Below are 18246 nucleotides of genomic sequence, written 5' to 3' on the forward strand. Positions count from 1 at the left end.
CAAGCCAGTCCTTGGCCATCTGTCTTTGAAAACTTAGATCTTGCAAATGCAAGTTTATTTTTGTGCTCAGACGAAACCGAGGTAACTAAAGGGGGGACATACTTCATCTTCATAATAGGGATTTCTGCACTGCAGAGAAGCAACCAGCTTCTTCTGAGAATCACAGCAGCAGATCATGCCCTGGTTTCCAATCTTATTAAGTCTACTAGTAAAACTGTCTTGCTCCTGTCAGTGGAAGTCAGTGGGTTTTTGTGTGTTTGTTTTGTTTTCTGGGCTTGCACTCAGTTCCAGTTAATGTCAGTGCTAGGGTTATGTAAGCAAAGTATGCTCCAGTGAAAGGGATTGGTTTTTTTCTAGGGCTGCTTGCATCTGAAAACGGCTTTTGCTATATTGCGGTTAACTGCATATCTTTCTGTACTGAAATGCATTGCCCCTTCTATCACCAATGGCCTTTCTTTTCTCTTTTTCAGGTCATCCCTTTAAATTCAGTTGGCTCTCCTGTGGGCGATGTGCCGTTTGTGCGCTCTGGCTTGCTGGGTTTTGTTGGACCAGTACGTTCCGCTGTTTTCATCATATGTTATGACACTGGGACTATACAAGTGCCTAACCAGCCTGTGTACAAAAATGTATTTTAAAAAAACCCGACCCTCTAAATTCCTCTGTGATCCAATTGAATTTTTTTCACACTTATATAGCAACATACTTTGAAAAAGACAAGCATTAATCGTACAGATAAAATGCTTAGACCTGAGTTTTCCAGTGTTTGGTACCTGGGATACAGAGTTCCCCCGCTTTGTCAGTTTTAAAATTGGAGACACTCTTAAATTAACCATCACACAACCTCATGTATTTTCAGTTAGCTCCCAGAATAAACAAAAGTCAGGCATCCTCCTTGCAACTGTGAGATGAACCAGTTAATATTGTTTCCTCCCATCCTGCCCCGCCCCCTTTGCCCAGTACTCAGGGATTGAACTGCACTTTCTAGAGGCAGTGGTGATGCAGCCTTATTCCTCCATTGCCAGTATATTAGCAGAGAGGGAGAAAGGTGTTGCACAAGGCCTCCTGGTTCCAGTGTGCATAGGATGGTGCATGACTTTACACTCTTTTATGATACTCTAGTAGTGCCTTTGCACACACTTTAGGAGCCCCTCCTGATTCACACTTCAGTCTTTATGGATAATTTAGAATCTTCCGTCCCAATTTGCTTACTTGAAGTATCGATTATAAAAAGAACTGGGTTTTAAAACATTTTACAGGGTTTTTTATTCCATTGTCTATTTATCATGTAAAAGGTCCAACTTTAACGGTTATAATTTTCTTATGTGGCCTCTTAAAAGTTATGCACTATTGCAGCATGCATGTACGCTGCCTAGTTGTAGGGTAGTTTAAGGAAAGAAAGAAAGGGATTAACTAAGGCAAAGGGGAAGCAACTGGTTTATATGGGGAAGAATATTCGTTTGCTGATGTCCTTTTTTGCCTTACAGGGTAGCCTGGTATTTGTTGTTGGAAAAATAGATGGGATGCTAATTATTAGTGGACGCAGACATAATGCTGATGACATAGTGGCCACTGGACTGGCAGTTGAATCTATAAAAACGGTTTATAGAGGAAGGTTAGTCTGTGTCTACATAAAAGATAATGAGTTGGTTGCATTATCCTGATGACTGCTTCTTTTCGCCGATCATGGCTGCTCAGTTATTGTGACTAGTGTTCTTTTGAATATGGGGTTTCCTTGTCCTGAATTTGGCTCAAAAATGACTGGAAAACATCAGATCTTTTTACTGAATTGAAAGGAATCTTAGGGGACTCTTTAAATGGTGGCAGAGGTAACTAGTTTAAAGGTAGGGGAGATGGCATCTGTTAACTGATTAATTAACTGATGGTGCTCAAAATCACACATTGTGCAGAGACCTCTGTAAATAGACAAGTTCCTATGAAATCTATATCATAATATTCCTGCCACGAGGGACAGCTATCATTTAGCAAGCAGAACTTACAAATAAAAATCAGTAGTGTATATTTGGAGAGCCTGGGAAATACTGAACCTTCTTGCTTTGAAATTTCCCTTTCCCTTTTAAAGCAATATGGATTTTTATTTTGTAAGGACAGAATTTTCATAACAGAAAATGTGATGAAGTCCTGGAGATGTTTGCTGTTAGTTCCTTTTGTTTCCCCTCCCGTCCCTCACCTTGTGCCATTATGCTGCCTAGTTCAGGCTCCTTTTCCTACTCTAAGGATGACTGAGCACATTTCATGGAAGCAAAGCCAGCCATGTCATAAGCCTTAGCTAGACCGGGCTTTATCATGGGGCGAACCCCGGGATCGTCCCTGCGCGTCCACATGACGCACAGGGGATCCCAGGATCAGGGATCATCCCTCCCTTGCCCCGGGATAGAGCCCTCCCCCTTGGGCCCACTTTTTTCGCTGTCCTGGGCTGAACCCGAGACCGCGGAACATGTGGCCCTTTGCTGCAGTTTGACCCGGCTCCGCGCGATTACTTGCACGGAGCCGGGAGCTGCGCCCATCAGGGTTAGGGTGGGGGGGGAGCGGGGAAAGTAGTTATTTTTTTTAAAAAAAACAAAACACTTATCTTTAGTACATGAGCGTTCGTGCGCTCCGTCTTCTTTTTTAAAAAAATGGCGGGCGCAACGCCTCTCTTCCTGAGGTCGTCGCGCCTCATGTGTAAACGGAGGAGGGATCTTGCGTTAATCACAATGTGAGATCTTCCCTCCTCCGTCACGGACTATAAGGTAAGTCTAGCTAAGGCCACAGACTGGGAGCTGCAGTGCATCCTGGCTCTCTGATGAGATTACCTGTATTGTGGATGTGTTTCCAAACTCCTGCTTGGCTCAGTCACACTTAGCTATACATCTAAAATGTATGAAATGAATGCGTGTAATGTATGAAGCAGCCCTCCTTTCTTCCTTAATGGTTACCTGAACAAAGCCTATAACGGTCAGGTGCCAGGCTCTTTCATCCTCTTTGGACTCTTACAGCCTGTGATACTGCTGCTTCAGTTTATGGCAGTGATGGAGAACCTGTGGCCCTCCAGATGCGGTTGGACTACAATTCCTGTTGGTCCTGGCCAGCATGGCCAATGGTTAGGGATGATGGAAGTTATGGTTCAACAACATCTGGAGGGCTGCAGGATCCCCACCACTGATTTATGGACACGGTTGCACTGGGGAAGGATGTGTGCCATACAGCTCATTTCCTGTTCCTTTTTAGGATTGCAGTGTTCTCTGTGACTGTGTTCTATGATGAGAGGATTGTGGTGGTGGCTGAGCAGCGGCCAGATGCTTCTGAAGAGGACAGTTTCCAGTGGATGAGCCGTGTGCTACAGGTTGGAACAAACTAAGTAACTCACATCCTCTCTTGATGGGTCAGCAGCCCTTTGGAAATGGAAGCAGTCAGTGTCAAACACAGTGGGGGCCTTGTCTATGATGTGATTGGAGTTTTTAGATCAGTGTGAAGCAACACACCTCTCAAAGTGGGATGCAATTGGCAGATAGTCAACATCTGCATTCCCAAGGGCTGCTCGTATCATCCAGATAGTGGTGCAGAAGATATATATATATATGCACAAACCAGACCCTTCTCAGGGGGGTCAGGCCCTATAAATTCAGCATCACCTAGGAAGAATGATGTCACATGCACTTGAATACACACAAACAAATTACATGCAATTACTTAGGACTCGCCTGTTACATACAGAATCAGAAAACTGAAATATAACATTAAAATGAATATCTGTGTGTCTTACAATGTGGAGCATGTTTCTCTGAGAGTAACTGTTGGGCAAACATTTTCCTATGTGTATATACTCAGAGATAAGTCCCACTGTTCGAAAGAGCTCATTCCCAAGTAAATGTGCATGGGTTTGCCATCTTAATCTTTTTGTGGTTGCAAAGACATTTTTTTTTAAATGTTAAGACAAAAATGTGTTCAATTCTAAAACAAGGAGCAGTGCAAAAGAAACTTACATGCATCTTGTTTCTCTCAGTGTTACTTTTTGAACATCTTTTCATCAAGTTTCTCCCAGGGTCAATTTTAAAATATGTTACATTTGATGGCAACAGCTTAAGAATAAGAGTATTGCAACATGAGGGTGTGAAAGGGGTAACCTTCTTCAGTGCCTCAACGATCTGCAAATCATGTGGTGCCCTTGAACAGGCTGTTCCCCTTCCCCACCTCCTCCCATCTGCAAAGGGAAAGAATTCGCCACACCACCGCTATATCACTTCTCCTCAGAGTTGCTGCTTCCTAGGTTTTCACTTGTTCACTGTGCCTTAAGTTGGAAGTATGGGAAACTTCTTGTGTGGACACAGCCATGTTGATTCCTGTCCATTACATTATATGCAAGGTATCATTGATTACCCAGCTTCTGATACCTTTATAGCTTGGCTTTCCATGCTCTTATGATTTGCCCCACCTCTCTTCTAGAGCTGTCTAGGTTATGAAATATGAACACTTAGTGATATTATGAACAAATTAGACTCTGTGCTGATATGTCACTCTCTGTTTTCTTATTCTTAGGCTATCGACAGCATTCATCAAGTGGGAGTATATTGCCTTGCTCTTGTTCCAGCCAATACTTTGCCAAAAACTCCTCTGGGAGGGATCCATATATCTCAGACCAAACAGCACTTCCTAGAGGGATCCCTGCACCCATGTAACATCCTCATGTGCCCGCACACATGTGTAACCAATCTGCCAAAACCCAGGCAAAAACAACCAGGTAATTGACACACTGACAACAACAACAACAACAACAACAGATGATGATGCCTACTAAGGTCACAATCCTATGCATGTTTAGGCAGAAAAAAGTCCTTCAACTTTACAACATGCTGGCTGGGAAATGCTGAGAGTTGTACGACTTTTATCTGTCTAAATTTCCATAGGATTACTCCCTAAGTAGTTTAAAAGCTTGTTCCTAAAGTTGTTGGAAAATCTTTCACTGAAATTGTTCATCAGGCATGGCCTTATCATTTCTTTCCAAACTATTTTCCTCATAGGACTTTATTTAGGGTAGAAAGTGTAACCAGCAAAAAAAAATCAACATAATCAATGTATTTTGGAATGCATAACAGTTTTTCCATATATTTTAAAAAAAGGCTTAATACTTGGCTGCTGCTATTTGTCAGTCCTTTGTTTATCAATAAGCACTGCAAAGTCTTCTGAATTTGATAGTTTTGCAAAACCGCAGGCTTCTCTTTCCCTTGGCTTGGTACACAGAGTCACCTGCTCAGTGCTGCCTCTTAGCTCTCACCCTTCCAAAATGGTATTTTGACATGTTTCCCTCATGCCCTTATCCCTGATAACTCTTGCTATATTTCCTAACGCCTGCTCAGAAAATATTCCTGAAAGGTCTTTATTTAGCCACTCAATCTTCACTCTCAGAAGATCTGCACATTCTCAAGTTGGGCTCTCAGCCACCTGCCCTCTATCCCTTCAGTTTCTTTCCATTTACTTGCTTCTTGGCATTGGCCTCTGAAATGCTTCCTGTAAGACTTGGCCGCATGCCTTACTGTTTTAATCGCCACACACCCTTTTCAGAATTGTGGTGCTCGATTCAATTTCCTTCCTTCCAAACCACTGCTTGTACACAACCCACCTTGACCAAGTGCTACCATTTTGGTATCTGCCAACAGGTGTCGGCCCTGCCTCTGTGATGGTGGGAAACCTGGTTGCAGGGAAGCGCATTGCACAGGCCTCTGGGAGGGATCTTGGGCAGATAGAGGAGAACGACTTGGTGAGAAAGGTGAGTGCCTGCCGCACAGAATCGAGACTTGTAACCTGCACTGGAACCCCAGTGAGCCTATATGCAACTGCTCTCCTGCCACAATAGAGCAGGGTGGGGGAACCCTTTTCCTGTCGGGCTGCATTCTCTCAAGGGAAAATGTTGAGAGCTGCATGCAGGTGGTGGGTGGGGATGAAGCTAGTGGTGGGTGGAGCCAGAGTCCTCCCTCCCATCCCTACCCAGCATAGGGACCATGTTGGGGTTGCCTCTGAAATGTAGTTTCTCTTTACAGCATCAGTTCCTGTCTGAGGTGCTCCAATGGAGAGCACAAGCAACTCCCGAACACATGCTTTTCCTCCTGCTCAATGCCAAGGTAAAGATGTGGTATCATAACTTGTGCTCCCTAAAGAATGGGGATGCAGTTGGTACTTGTTCCATCCACTTTTGGAGGCATCCAGGCTTAAGGGTTGTGTGGGAAATGTGTCCCCTCGGCTCATTACTTTAGCCCGTCATGGAAGGCTGTTAACATTGTAGAAGATGCAGAGGGAGAAAATACAAAATCGGGGACACCTTTCAGCAAGTAAGAAATGCTGGGAGTACCATATAACTTCATAAAGGATGTGATTAAGCCTCTTCTTAACATTTGTGGTAAGGAAGCTTTGGCTACTGATGGGATATGTGAGCTAGCAGATGGAGCAATAAGAACATAGAAATGTTGTAGTTTTATTTATTTATTTATTACATTACATTACATTACTGTACCGCCCAATAGCCAGAGCTCTCTGGGCAGTTCACAAAAATTAAAACCATTCAAAGTATAAAACAACAGTATAAAACCATAATATAAAATGCAATATAAAAGCTCAACCAGATGAAAACAGCAGCAATGCAAAATTACAAATTTAAAACATCAAGTTAAATTTATTTATAGACTGTTAAAATGCTGGGAGAATAAAAAGGTCTTCACCTGGCGTCTAAAAGCATATAATATAGGTGCCAAACGAACCTCCTTAAGGAGCTCATTCCACAGCCGGGGTGCCACAGCAGAGAAGGCCCTCCTCCTGGTAGCCACCTGCCTCACTTTTTTTGGCAGGGGCTCACAGAGAAGGACCCCTGAGGATGACCTTAGTTGGACCATGCCAGGAGTCAAACTAACAGAATCTTTTCTGACAGCTCAAGTTCTGAATGGTTGTGAGGATATGTATTACACATGTTCTATGCCAGGGATGAGCAATGTGTGGCCCTTCAGATGTTGATGGATTGCAACTCCCATCATCCCTCATTATTGGCTAGGGTTTATGAGGCCACATATTCCCCACCCCTGCTCTGTGCATAAAACATAAGCCCCCCAGCAGCTTAATGTTCAGGGGGCTCCTAAGCAAAATGAAGGACTATAGTCACTGTTAACTATCTAATGAGTCTTCTCATGGTAAAAAGAGCTCCATTGTATTAGGAGGGGAAAAAAGACATTTCTGTAGCAATTTGGGGAGTTATTAAGTTATAGCCAAGGCTACTATGGTAGGGGATGTCTTTAGAAACTATTTTCCAAAACAAGATAAGGGTCTAAACTAGTGCCGAAGTTTAATTTCTATTTGTAATTTTTAAAGCATTCTTTAAACACATAGGGGCTTTTACAGTCCTTATTTAAACTCACAGCAAGCATGCATGATAAGTCAGTATAATTTCCACTTTAAAGATGAGGAGGCAAACCTGAGACTGCGATTAGCCCACGCTTAGCTACTTCATTGACTGAGCAGGATTCTAAGTCTTACACAACGGATCTCTAGCTGTTTTGGCACCTTTGGAATGTTGAGTATCATGGACCCTCTCACAAAATGGCTGCCATGTGGGGGCTTGCTCATTCATAATATGGCTGCCAGGGTGGGCATGGCTGGTCACACACACAGAGAGAGAAGGCAAACTGGTGAGACTAAAAGAAAAGTAACTTGCCCAAGAACCTATGTACAAGGCAGAGGTGGTGTCTGAGATCCAAAACACTAAGTCACTCTTTTGAACTCAAATGAAGATGCTTTGCAGCATGGTAACCCCCTGTTTTTAATTTAAAAACCCTTAAGAAATAAAATTTAAATCAGGACAGGCAGGGAGCCTTTCCTAGAGATGTGTCCATGGCAACCACATTGGGGACCCCAGTTGTACACTGTCCATTTCAGTATATTGAATTACTTTCATTTTAATTTGTATTAAACTGCCCCAACATAATCCTGCCAAGTCATGGAACTGTGAGAACAAAAGCATCATTCCCCAAAGACACCCTTCGCACATTATAATTTAAGTGGATTGGAAGAGTGAGCAAGTAGTGTTCCAGAGTGCAACCAGTGTTTGCTCGGATGTTTCCAAAGAACTCCCTTCAAGCTCCACGTATTCATTTAGACTTTAGAGGATGTTTCTTTCTGTCTCTGCAAGGGGGCCCCTGTTTGTACAGCCACCTGCCTGCAGTTGCACAAGCGAGCTGAGCGAATCGCATCGATTCTGTATGAAAAGGGACACCTCAATGCTGGTGATAATGTGGTGCTGCTCTATCCTCCTGGTAAGAAATATCTGGGGTTGATGGGGGAAGTTTTCAAGGGATTTGGTGCATCCAGCAATCTCTAAAGGTGTAAACCTGGCTTACTCATTGGATTGTGGGAAATGCATCGTGGTGTTCGGAATGGAGGTGGCGAATTCAAATTCAGGGGAGGTCATATAATGAATTGTAACAGCATGTCATGTTTTAGAGATGACAGAGTGGCTGAAGGCGTCTATTGATCTGCATTTCCACTCAGGCCAAATGGATGCTTCCTCACCACAGGACAAACCTCTTCCTTCCTGTACCTTACTTTGTAAATGAAACCTTATAACTCAGATCTTCTTAAAATTAAATGTGTAGTCACGATACACACAGTATTAATCTTGTAGAATTGTCCTCTACCTTCAGTTCTCTGCGGTTTAGACCCAGGAAGCTTTATTTCTCTACACTTGGGAAGTTCAGTTTGCACAATGAGCATTTAATGATGCCGAATCCTCTGTTCCTGAATCCTTTGTTCCTTCTGGGATCTCCTTAATGTCTGCTTCCTCTGAAGAGCAAAATTTTCCGAGGGATCTGCCAAACTTATCCAGGAATCCAGGAAGTGCCATATCCCTGGTGTGGCTCAAAATTGCATTTCACTGAGACAGACGGTGATATTAATGATGACAGTTTTGGTCTGCTGCATTTGGTTTGCCCTCCCCGCTCCAGATTGTTCATTGTTTTGTGATTGTTTCAAACAATTTGCACCAGAGTTTCCTTGTAGTCTCTGCTTTGAATCTTCCCCACTTTGACCTTTTCCACATCCCCAGTCTTCATTATGGCTCCTTTTCCTTCCTTAAAATTTCCCTCTTGCTTTCTCTTGCCTGCTTCCACCAAAGTCCTCCTGCTTTGTTTGCATTTCCAGACTGGGTTGGGGGTGAGTTCTTCGCCCTCAAGGGCTGCTATTCTTTAATGTGCTTGCAGCAAAACAAAATGGTGGATGCCAGGAAGTGGATGTTGAGTGATTTGTGTGCTATATCTTCCTGTTTCCCTGCAGGCATCGAGCTCATTGCTGCATTTTATGGCTGCCTATATGCTGGCTGCATCCCTGTGACCGTCCGGCCTCCACATGCTCAGAACCTCACTGCTACTTTGCCCACCGTGCGGATGATTGTAGATGTGAGTAGCAGAGAATAATTCACCACATTCTTACGTTCTTAAATTGATGGTTTGCATTTGCCTTACCCTGTTGTCTCAGAGTAATGAAGTAGCTATTTCTTGAGCATCAGCTGGTACAGACAGCATGCTAATCCCTTGGAAAAAATCCCTATTTTCTATGAAGATCAGTGATACAGTGTAGAAATATCCTGTTGTCATCTCATAATTCACAGAACATTAAATGATTGAAAGCAGCTGGTATCTTGCCAGTCAATCACCCTTTTGCCTTCCAAGGGTTGACCTGCCTTTCTACAATCATGTCATAGCTGCTTTTGAAATCTTTGCACCGTCTTTCAGCCATAAACTGAACAGGACAATTATTACATTCTAGCATAGGCAAGTCCTAATGCTTCTGTGGCTGAAGGTGATGTATTGCCTTCCTTGTAATACCAAGCAACAAAAGGACCAAATGCTTCTCCGGGTTAAGGTCAAAGCTAGTCAATTAGATGTTCATGTGAATTGGAAATATTTACAGAAATGGGTATGTAAGAAAAGCAAAGGATGTTCATGAAACTGTTGGGGAGATTGTCTGGAGTTTTGGGGTTCATGCCACCAGTATACTGATGACACTCAGTTCTACCTCTCCTTCCCGTCTAAATCCAAGGAAGCTATTCTGGTCCTAAATTGGTGCCTGATGTTGGTAATGGACTGGATGAGGACAAACAAATTGAAGCTTTATCCAGACAGGACAGTGGTGCTCCTGGTCAGTCAAAAGGCAGATCAGGGAATTTGACCTATGCTGAATAATGGGTTACATTCCCCCTGAAGACTCAGGCTCGCCTTTTCGGTGTACTCTTGGACTCAGCCCTGAACCTCGATGGCCAGCTCTCAGCAGAGGCCAGAGCTCGATGAGGCTCGCCTGGTGCCAACATTGTTATCTTTTTGGCGCCAGGTCAAGACTTTTCTCTTCTCCCAGGCATTTTAACAGCATTTAACAACGTTAAGTTTGTTTTTAATGGATCCCAGAATTGTTGTTTTTAAATGGATACTGTTGTTTTTATACTTTTTTTTATGTTTTGATGGTTTTTAAATTTTGTATACTTTTAATGTTTACCATTTTTAATTGTTGTAAACCGCCCAGAGACCTTCGGCTGTGGGGCGGTATATAAATGTAATAAATAAATAAATTATGTTTGCATAGCTGAGCTAATTCGCCAACTGCGCTCATTCCTAGAGATGTCTGATCTGGCCATGGTCACACATTCCTTAGTTACATCCCATTTGGACTACTATAAAGCGCTATATGTAGGGCCGCCTTCAAAAACTTTTCAGAAGCTTCAGCTGGTCCAGAATGCTGCAGCCAGACTGTTGAATGGGGCTGGTTGCAGGGAGCATGCAACTCCCTTGTTCCAGCTGCTTCACTGGCTACTGATCAGTTTCCGGGCAGAATTCAAAGTGCTGGTTATGACTGATAAAGCCCTATATAGCTTTATATACTGAGCTAATGTGCATGTTGTGTTAAGGAATACTGAAAGAATGTATGTAAAGTACTTTGAACTGTCAAAAAGCACTGTGGATTGTAACCAGTTTTAGCTCTACTTAGAGTAGACCCACTGATATGAATGGGACTTAAGTTAGACTAAGACTGGATACAGTTCTGTGTAAATGCTTGGTGTGCTGCTGTCTGGAGTGAATCCAGGTTCCTTAGTTCTTGAGCTCTAAATCTTGTATTGACTGATGTTCTATGATTTTCATTCTTGTTGGATGTATTTTAGGTCAGCAAAGCTGCCTGTATTCTCACAAGTCAGATCTTGATGAGGCTACTGAGATCAAGAGAGGCGGCAACTGCTGTTGATGTGAAAACCTGGCCAACCATCATTGACACAGGTAATAGAGCCTCCTGGTCCATCTCATTCACTCCAAGGAACTTCCAAGCAATTATGAAACATCTGTTCAGGATTATTTGCAAGCTGTGTTCATGTAGGAGAGGAATTTCTCACCAATGCTGCAATTAAATTTTGGGTATCCACAGAGAACAAAACCTTTTGAAATTCCAAATTTCTTACTATGCCTTCAAAATAAACCCTAAATCTGATTAACATGCTAGCAAGGTTCTGAGATGATGGAAAAGGAGAAACTTAGTTGCACCAATGCTCTAAATCTTGTATTGGCTGATGTTGTTTTATGATTGTGAAGTGTTGCATGACCTTCTGCTTACTTAAGTTGAGTAGACCAAGTAATGAAATCAGATTAACTTCAGAGTCCTCACATTGCTTCTGTGTCACAGCTGCAATGTGTGAGACCTTCATGGGCCAATCCAGGGTTACCTTAAAGTTGAGCAGACTGGGTCTCTGTATGGATGTGGGCTTTCTCTTCCCCTCCTTAGGCAGACTGATTTAGGAAAAGATGTAGCTGTGAGCCAGTTGTATTTGATATGGAAAGAAGTAGAGCACCTTAGTACTGTGTTGTAGAAGGTAGTTCTATTACACACCAGTACATCCTGCTTCCTTTTATTCCCCCGGTAAGTTCATTTTAAGGACTGCACACAACTGTAATCACTTTGCTCTGTTTCAGATGACTTGCCCAGGAAGCGGCTACCTCAGGTCTACAAACCACCAACTCCAGAAATGTTAGCATACCTGGATTTTAGTGTGTCCACAACAGGGATGCTTACAGGAGTAAAGGTACAGTAGCACTTCACTATATGTTGAAGTACCTCGTTTATAGGCTGAGCCCCAAATTAATGCTAGTTTTAGTTTTTTAATGTAAACAGGTCAGAACGTTTCTAGTCTGGGTAAATAATCACTGGATGGGTAAAACCACATGTTGGCAGCAGTGATGACTGCTGAGAGGACAAAGTGACTTCATTGGGTGCACGGAGCTACAGGTTCAGAAGGCGCCTTAGGAAGATCCCACAGGTTTGGCTGCCAAAGAACAAATACAATGAATTGGCACGTGATGTAACATCATTCCTCAGGGCTGGAGATGCTGGTAAACAGTGGCAGTGTTTGGACAAAGTGTTTGAGATCCTGTGGTTTTGGGGGAGCAACAGTAATTAAGCAGTCTGAGAACTGGGCTAGGATATGGCTTTGTTTCTTGCCTTGCCGCAGACTGCCTGTTGGAGGATGGACAAAATTCTTTGATCACTCTTAGCTTTGTTTTTTCCTGTGTATCTGTTGGTACAGTGAGGACAGTCACCCTTTCCTGCCTTTTTACCAAGAGATTGTAAGATATGGTAACAGCATGGCGCCCTTAGCACCACTGTGAAGAAAGCAGATATATATCTACTAAGAATTGATTCTGGGCTCTTTGTCCTGATCTGGTGAAGCAGCTACACTAGTGCTTTGAGTGTCAACATCACTTACTCCCATGGGTTGTAATGTGGCTTCTCATGCGTTTACATGTAAGGTTGTGTTTATCACATTCTTGTTATTGTGCCACTGGGATTCAACACCCTCTCTCTCTCTCTCTCTCCCCCTAGATGTCCCATGCATCAGTCAGCGCCCTCTGTAGAGCCATAAAACTCCAGTGCGAACTATACTCCTCAAGGCAGATCGCCATCTGTCTAGATCCCTATTGTGGACTCGGCTTTGCACTTTGGTGCCTTTGCAGGTAGGAGCCAAGATGTAATTAGGATTGCTGGTAGGCTTGCAAAGGATAGATCCCTTGCTGATGTAAAGTAGAGCAGTGGTTGCCGTCTATTGGAGGGCTTGACTGTAACATCTAGGATTAGGACCTTTCTCTCCATGTGAAGCGAATCCAGTTCACAAGGGCCAAAAATCCTAATTTGTTGTCTCCAAAAGAGCATGCCAGTTTCATTAGCAAGATGTCTAGCATTAGAGGCTTTTGCTTACAGTGAATCTCTATACCAGGGGTGGGCAATGTGCAGTCTAGAGGCCACATGCGTCCCCTGAATTTGACAGACGCAGATTTCTTTTTTCAAAGGAACAAAATGGCGTCCATGGGGTTAAAAGGTCAAATGTAGCTTGCAGACAAACTACATTTACATTTTGTAGAGTTGTGGAGCGGTTTGCTGCTGAACAAACTTCAGGTTTGTCTTAATTTTTTCAGGGGTCTGGGGTCCAGGGAGGGTGTGAAAACAGCCCCTGACCCTCCTGAAGTTCCCCATCTATGCTCTGTACAGTCAAAGCATTCTAGCCTTTTCCCTTATGGACTCTATATCCATAGGGAGATGGTACTTGTGCTGCTGCTGCTGTTGTCATAAGCAGTGAGTTTATCTGGTACAAAGAACTGAATTTAAATTTAGTCCTCCATTTGCATAAAAAAATAATTTTAAATGTAGTTCTCTAGTTGTTCATAAACTATTTGAAGCCCAGGACCTAAATTTGATAACGCATGTGCCCCAAATGGGCACCGTCCACAAATTTGCAGTACCGTATGCCCTGCAGCAGTGCAAGTCGCTGAGCCTCCACAAATTCTAAGCAATAACTGAGGTCATGTAGGGCAAGCTCCAAGGGCTCTTTGGAGTCATGTAGTGAAGTACATTAAAAATACCTTATAAACAAATGTCATAACAGCAGTCAACAGCAGCTCCAGCTAAGAATGGGACACTGTCAGCAGCTGCTGAACAGCCCCGTGGTTACGTATAGCCTCGGATTTACTGGCGTGGAGATGCCAGCACTAATTGGTGGGGGGCGGTCGGGGGCATGTCTGTGCACAGAAAAGAGTGGCAAGTGTGTGCCACCATCAGGAGAGCAAGTTTGTGGATCACATTCTAAAGCTGTATGAAATTAATAAAACCCATCTACTTCCAGGAACTGATATATCATCTTATCTGTGGTCTTTCTTGGCAGTGTGTATTCTGGTCACCAGTCTATCTTAATTCCTCCTATGGAGTTGGAATCCAACCTTTTCCTGTGGCTCTCCACTGTAAGCCAGTACAAAATACGAGACACTTTCTGTTCCTACTCAGTCATGGACATGTGTACAAAGGGGCTTGGGAATCAGGTGGATGTACTAAAGGTAAGAAGTTCAGGCTTAAATCATGTGTATTGAGGGTGGGAATGATAGTTTAAAAATATTCCTTTCTTTTTAAAATGGACATTTCCCTTTTCAGACTATTAGAACACAATTTTGAGTCTTTTTTGTTTTGTTGTTGCTGTTGTTATTATTATTATTATTATTATTAATTTATATAGTGCCATCAATGTACATGGTGCTGTACAGAGTAAAACAATAAAATAGCAAGACCCTGCCGCATAGGCTTACATTCTAATAAAATCATAATAAAACAATAAGGAGGGGAAGAGAATGCACCTAACAGGCACAGGGTAGAGTAAAACTAATAGTATAAAAGTCAGAACAAAATCAAGTTTTAAAAGCTTTAGGAAAAAGAAAAGTTTTTAGCTGAGCTTTAAAAGCTGCGATTGAACTTGTAGTTCTCAAATGTTCTGGAAGAGTGTTCCAGGCGTAAGGGGCAGCAGAAGAAAATGGATGAAGCCGAGCAAGGGAAGTAGAGACCCTTGGGCAGGTGAGAAACATGGCATCAAAGGAGCGAAGAGCACGAGCGGGGCAATAGTGTGAGATGAGAGAGGAGAGATAGGAAGGAGCTAGACAGTGAAAAGCTTTGTAGGTCAACAGGAGAAGTTTATATTGGATTCTGAAGTGAATTGGAAGCCAATGAAGAGATTTCAGAAGTGGAGTAACATGGTCAGAGTGGCGAGCCAAGAAGATGATCTTAGCAGCAGAGTGGTGAACAGAAACCAACGAACTGATGTGAGAAGAAGGAAGGCCAGTGAGAAGAAGGTTGCAGTAGTCCAACCGAGAAATAACCAATGCATGAACAAGAGTCTTGGCAGAAGAGACAGACAAAAATAATCGAATCCTGGCAATATTATACAGGAAACAACGACAGGATTTAGCTACTGTCTCAATATGAGGAATAAAAGAGAGCGAGGAATCAAATATAAAGCCAAGACTACGAGCTTCCTTGACTGGAGTAAGTGTAACATTATTGACAGTAAGAGAGAATGAGAGATGAGGAGAAGGTTTAGGAGGAAAAACAAGCAATTCAGTCTTTGCCATATTAAGTTTCAAATGACGGTGAAGCAACCAAGCTGAGATATCTGAAAGACATGCTGAGATACGATCGTGAACATCAGGAGAAAGATCCGGAGATGAAAGATATAATTGTGTATCATCGGCATACAGGTGATATTGGAGGCCATGAGATTGAATAAGATTACCCAAGGGCAACATGTATAAAGAAAACAACAACAGGCCAAGCACCGAGCCTTGCGGAACCCCTACTGAAAGGGGAAAAGAAGAAGACGAGCTGCCATTAGCCAACACGTTGAAAGAGCGACCCGCTAGATAGGAGGCAAACCAGTTATAGACAGAGCCACAAAATCCGAGGTCATGAAGGGAATCCAAAAGAAGATCGTGATCATCTGTGTCAAAGGCTGCAGTTAGATCAAGGAGAATAAGAATGGAATAAAGGCCTTTAGACTTGGCAATAAGAAGAAGTTTTGTAAGTTAATAATTTTCTTTTGAAAAAGTTTGTCTGGCTACCTTAAATAGCACAGCTTCAAAATTCAGTTTAGAAACATCTACTGAGAAATTATCCTGTCTAAACCTCATTGAAATTAATAGAGGAGCTGTACGAGTAGAGCTACTCATGCGTACTCGCATTGTTGCTTGAGTTTAATTTAAATCTCTGGAAAAGGCAATTATTTCTTAACTATGACGTTCCTCGCTGTATTTTATATTATTTTTCTTATACTCTTCTAGTCATTTTAACCAAAGTTGATATTAGAGTGATGTATCTTGAACATATTTATTAAGGATGAAATATGACAATGTCATGGGTTTTCCTAATTGAAAAATGTTAGCTTCATTGGTGCAAGATTGATACCTGTTATGACTATTGGTTTGATTAAATAAAACTGATATTGTTCCTCTTGAGGTTGAATCAGAAAATCATAGTCATTTATTTGCTTCTTAGCATTACTTGGTGTGTGTTATAAAAATGAGGCACAGATTGAGCCTTGACTTGTACTCTTTGATGTCAACTAGAGTTTAGTCAGAGGTAGATTGGGAAGGGTGAGTCATTGGGCCCCATTGTTAAAACTCCCCCCCCCCTTCTGTGTTAGTGCGACCAGATCGGTATCTTGCCATTTACACACACATGCATATTGTTTTAATGATTACCCAATGGTACATAGTGATCTGACGTTTTGAATGCAGTTTGTCTTTTGATCCTTAACTTTCCCCCCTCTGTCATAAAGGCCTGAGAGAGCTTTGGGCACCTATATAGATCTAAATACTACAGATGATATGGGAAGAGTACAGTTAGAACATTTTGTTTGTTTGCCCCAGCATAGGGAGTAGATTAGGAATATTAAACAGTAAGCTCATGCCAGTGATTCCCTAGTAATTGGGGGGCATAACAAAGAACATAGTTTTGTTTTGTGGGACAAATGGTCTCCCTGGGTGTTAGGATTGACTAAAGTTGTGCTTGAACTGTTTGAAGGTTACAAATTTCAGCCCTTTTCACCTCTTATCTATTGGCAGGCAAGAGGCATTCACCTTTCAGGTGTTCGGACCTGTGTAGTGGTGGCAGAGGAGCGCCCACGAGTCGCCCTTACTCAGTCCTTCTCCAAGCTCTTCAAGGATATTGGGCTGTCATCTCGTGCAGTCAGCACCACCTTTGGGTCAAGAGTCAATGTAGCTATCTGTTTACAGGTAATAGTGGAGACTTGTCAGTTCCTTATTGGGATTTGGAGGAACTGCACAACAGATCTGTTCCCAACCTATTCTGAACCCGGAAGTGTGGCTAATATATATGAGGCTGAAGGATTTAGTGTTTATTTACCAGGTGCTCAGTAGAGAACCTTTTTTATGGCCCTTCTTTTCACTGATGCCTTAATACATTGTAAATACACTGTTTGCATGTCATGCCAATTCCTCTGTTGCTTTTGCACGAATTGGTGGGGCCGCACAGCAAAGAGCGAACACATTGCCACCTGCACGCTTATGCCTGTAATGAACAACCCAGGAATGCCCCCATTCCTGGATTGTTATTGTGATGTCTGAACCCAGAACTCTGGATTATTTGGGATTTAAACAACCCAGAGTTAACTCAACAATTGCTTATGGGGCATTCCTGGATTGTTGATTACAGCTGATTGAAAGCGGAAGTGACAGTGTGTGGGAGGCAGCATGTTTGCTCACTGCCAGGAAGCCACGACTAACTATGGGTTAAACAACTCATACTTAGCTGTTCCATGCAAACTGAGTCATTGTCTTATTATCTAACAGCATTTTTTGTGTGAGGTTTTCCAAGAGGCCACCTTTGCTCAAAGGAGCTGTCAAACAGAAGCAAGTCAGCTTGACTATTAATCGAAAGACAACTCAGTGTTTTTAAATGCCACATTCAGCTTCAGTTTTTAAATGCCACGCAAAAGTATGAGGAAGAGGGAAGAAGGGCCACTGTCTGCCTCTTGTTCATCGGGGCCAATGGATTGAGAAAAAGGGGGAATTGTGGTGTTAGCCAGAAGTGGTAGAACTTCTCCCAGGAGAGCATATCTGCAAGCCTTGTTGCAGCTGCAGCAGAAAGCATTCCCTTAATACATTCCCTTGCTCACTAACATCACTTTATATCATTGGGCATTTCATCATCTAGTTTTCACTCCATTCAAATTACTGAATTGGCTATAATTATTATTTCTCTCATTAGAAACTGGAAATAAACACATTTTAAAATAATTCTTTTAATGTTTTAGGGAACCTCAGGGCCTGATCCCACGACAGTGTATGTTGATTTGAAATCCTTAAGACATGACAGGTACTACTACTATTTGTTGTTGTTGTTGTTGTT

The 18246-nt window shown here is 42.5% G+C and overlaps 1 protein-coding gene across 3 annotated transcripts in view; it reads left to right on the top strand.

Annotated features, from left to right (window-relative positions):
- Window positions 1–18246, top strand: part of DIP2B (disco interacting protein 2 homolog B) — a 186989-nt gene that overhangs the window by 159840 nt on the left and 8903 nt on the right. For all 3 annotated transcript variants that reach the window (XM_063119863.1, XM_063119862.1, XM_063119864.1), the window contains 14 exons: window positions 471–551; window positions 1485–1612; window positions 3229–3343; window positions 4537–4738; window positions 5655–5764; window positions 6036–6116; window positions 8168–8291; window positions 9307–9428; window positions 11183–11294; window positions 11982–12091; window positions 12889–13019; window positions 14222–14390; window positions 16941–17111; window positions 18152–18213. In XM_063119863.1, the coding sequence (XP_062975933.1) occupies window positions 471–551; window positions 1485–1612; window positions 3229–3343; window positions 4537–4738; window positions 5655–5764; window positions 6036–6116; window positions 8168–8291; window positions 9307–9428; window positions 11183–11294; window positions 11982–12091; window positions 12889–13019; window positions 14222–14390; window positions 16941–17111; window positions 18152–18213 (1718 nt within the window). The remainder of the gene's footprint in view (window positions 1–470; window positions 552–1484; window positions 1613–3228; window positions 3344–4536; window positions 4739–5654; window positions 5765–6035; window positions 6117–8167; window positions 8292–9306; window positions 9429–11182; window positions 11295–11981; window positions 12092–12888; window positions 13020–14221; window positions 14391–16940; window positions 17112–18151; window positions 18214–18246) is intronic.

This window comes from Elgaria multicarinata, chromosome 3 (assembly GCF_023053635.1).
Source record: "Elgaria multicarinata webbii isolate HBS135686 ecotype San Diego chromosome 3, rElgMul1.1.pri, whole genome shotgun sequence".
NCBI lineage: Eukaryota > Metazoa > Chordata > Lepidosauria > Squamata > Anguidae > Elgaria > Elgaria multicarinata.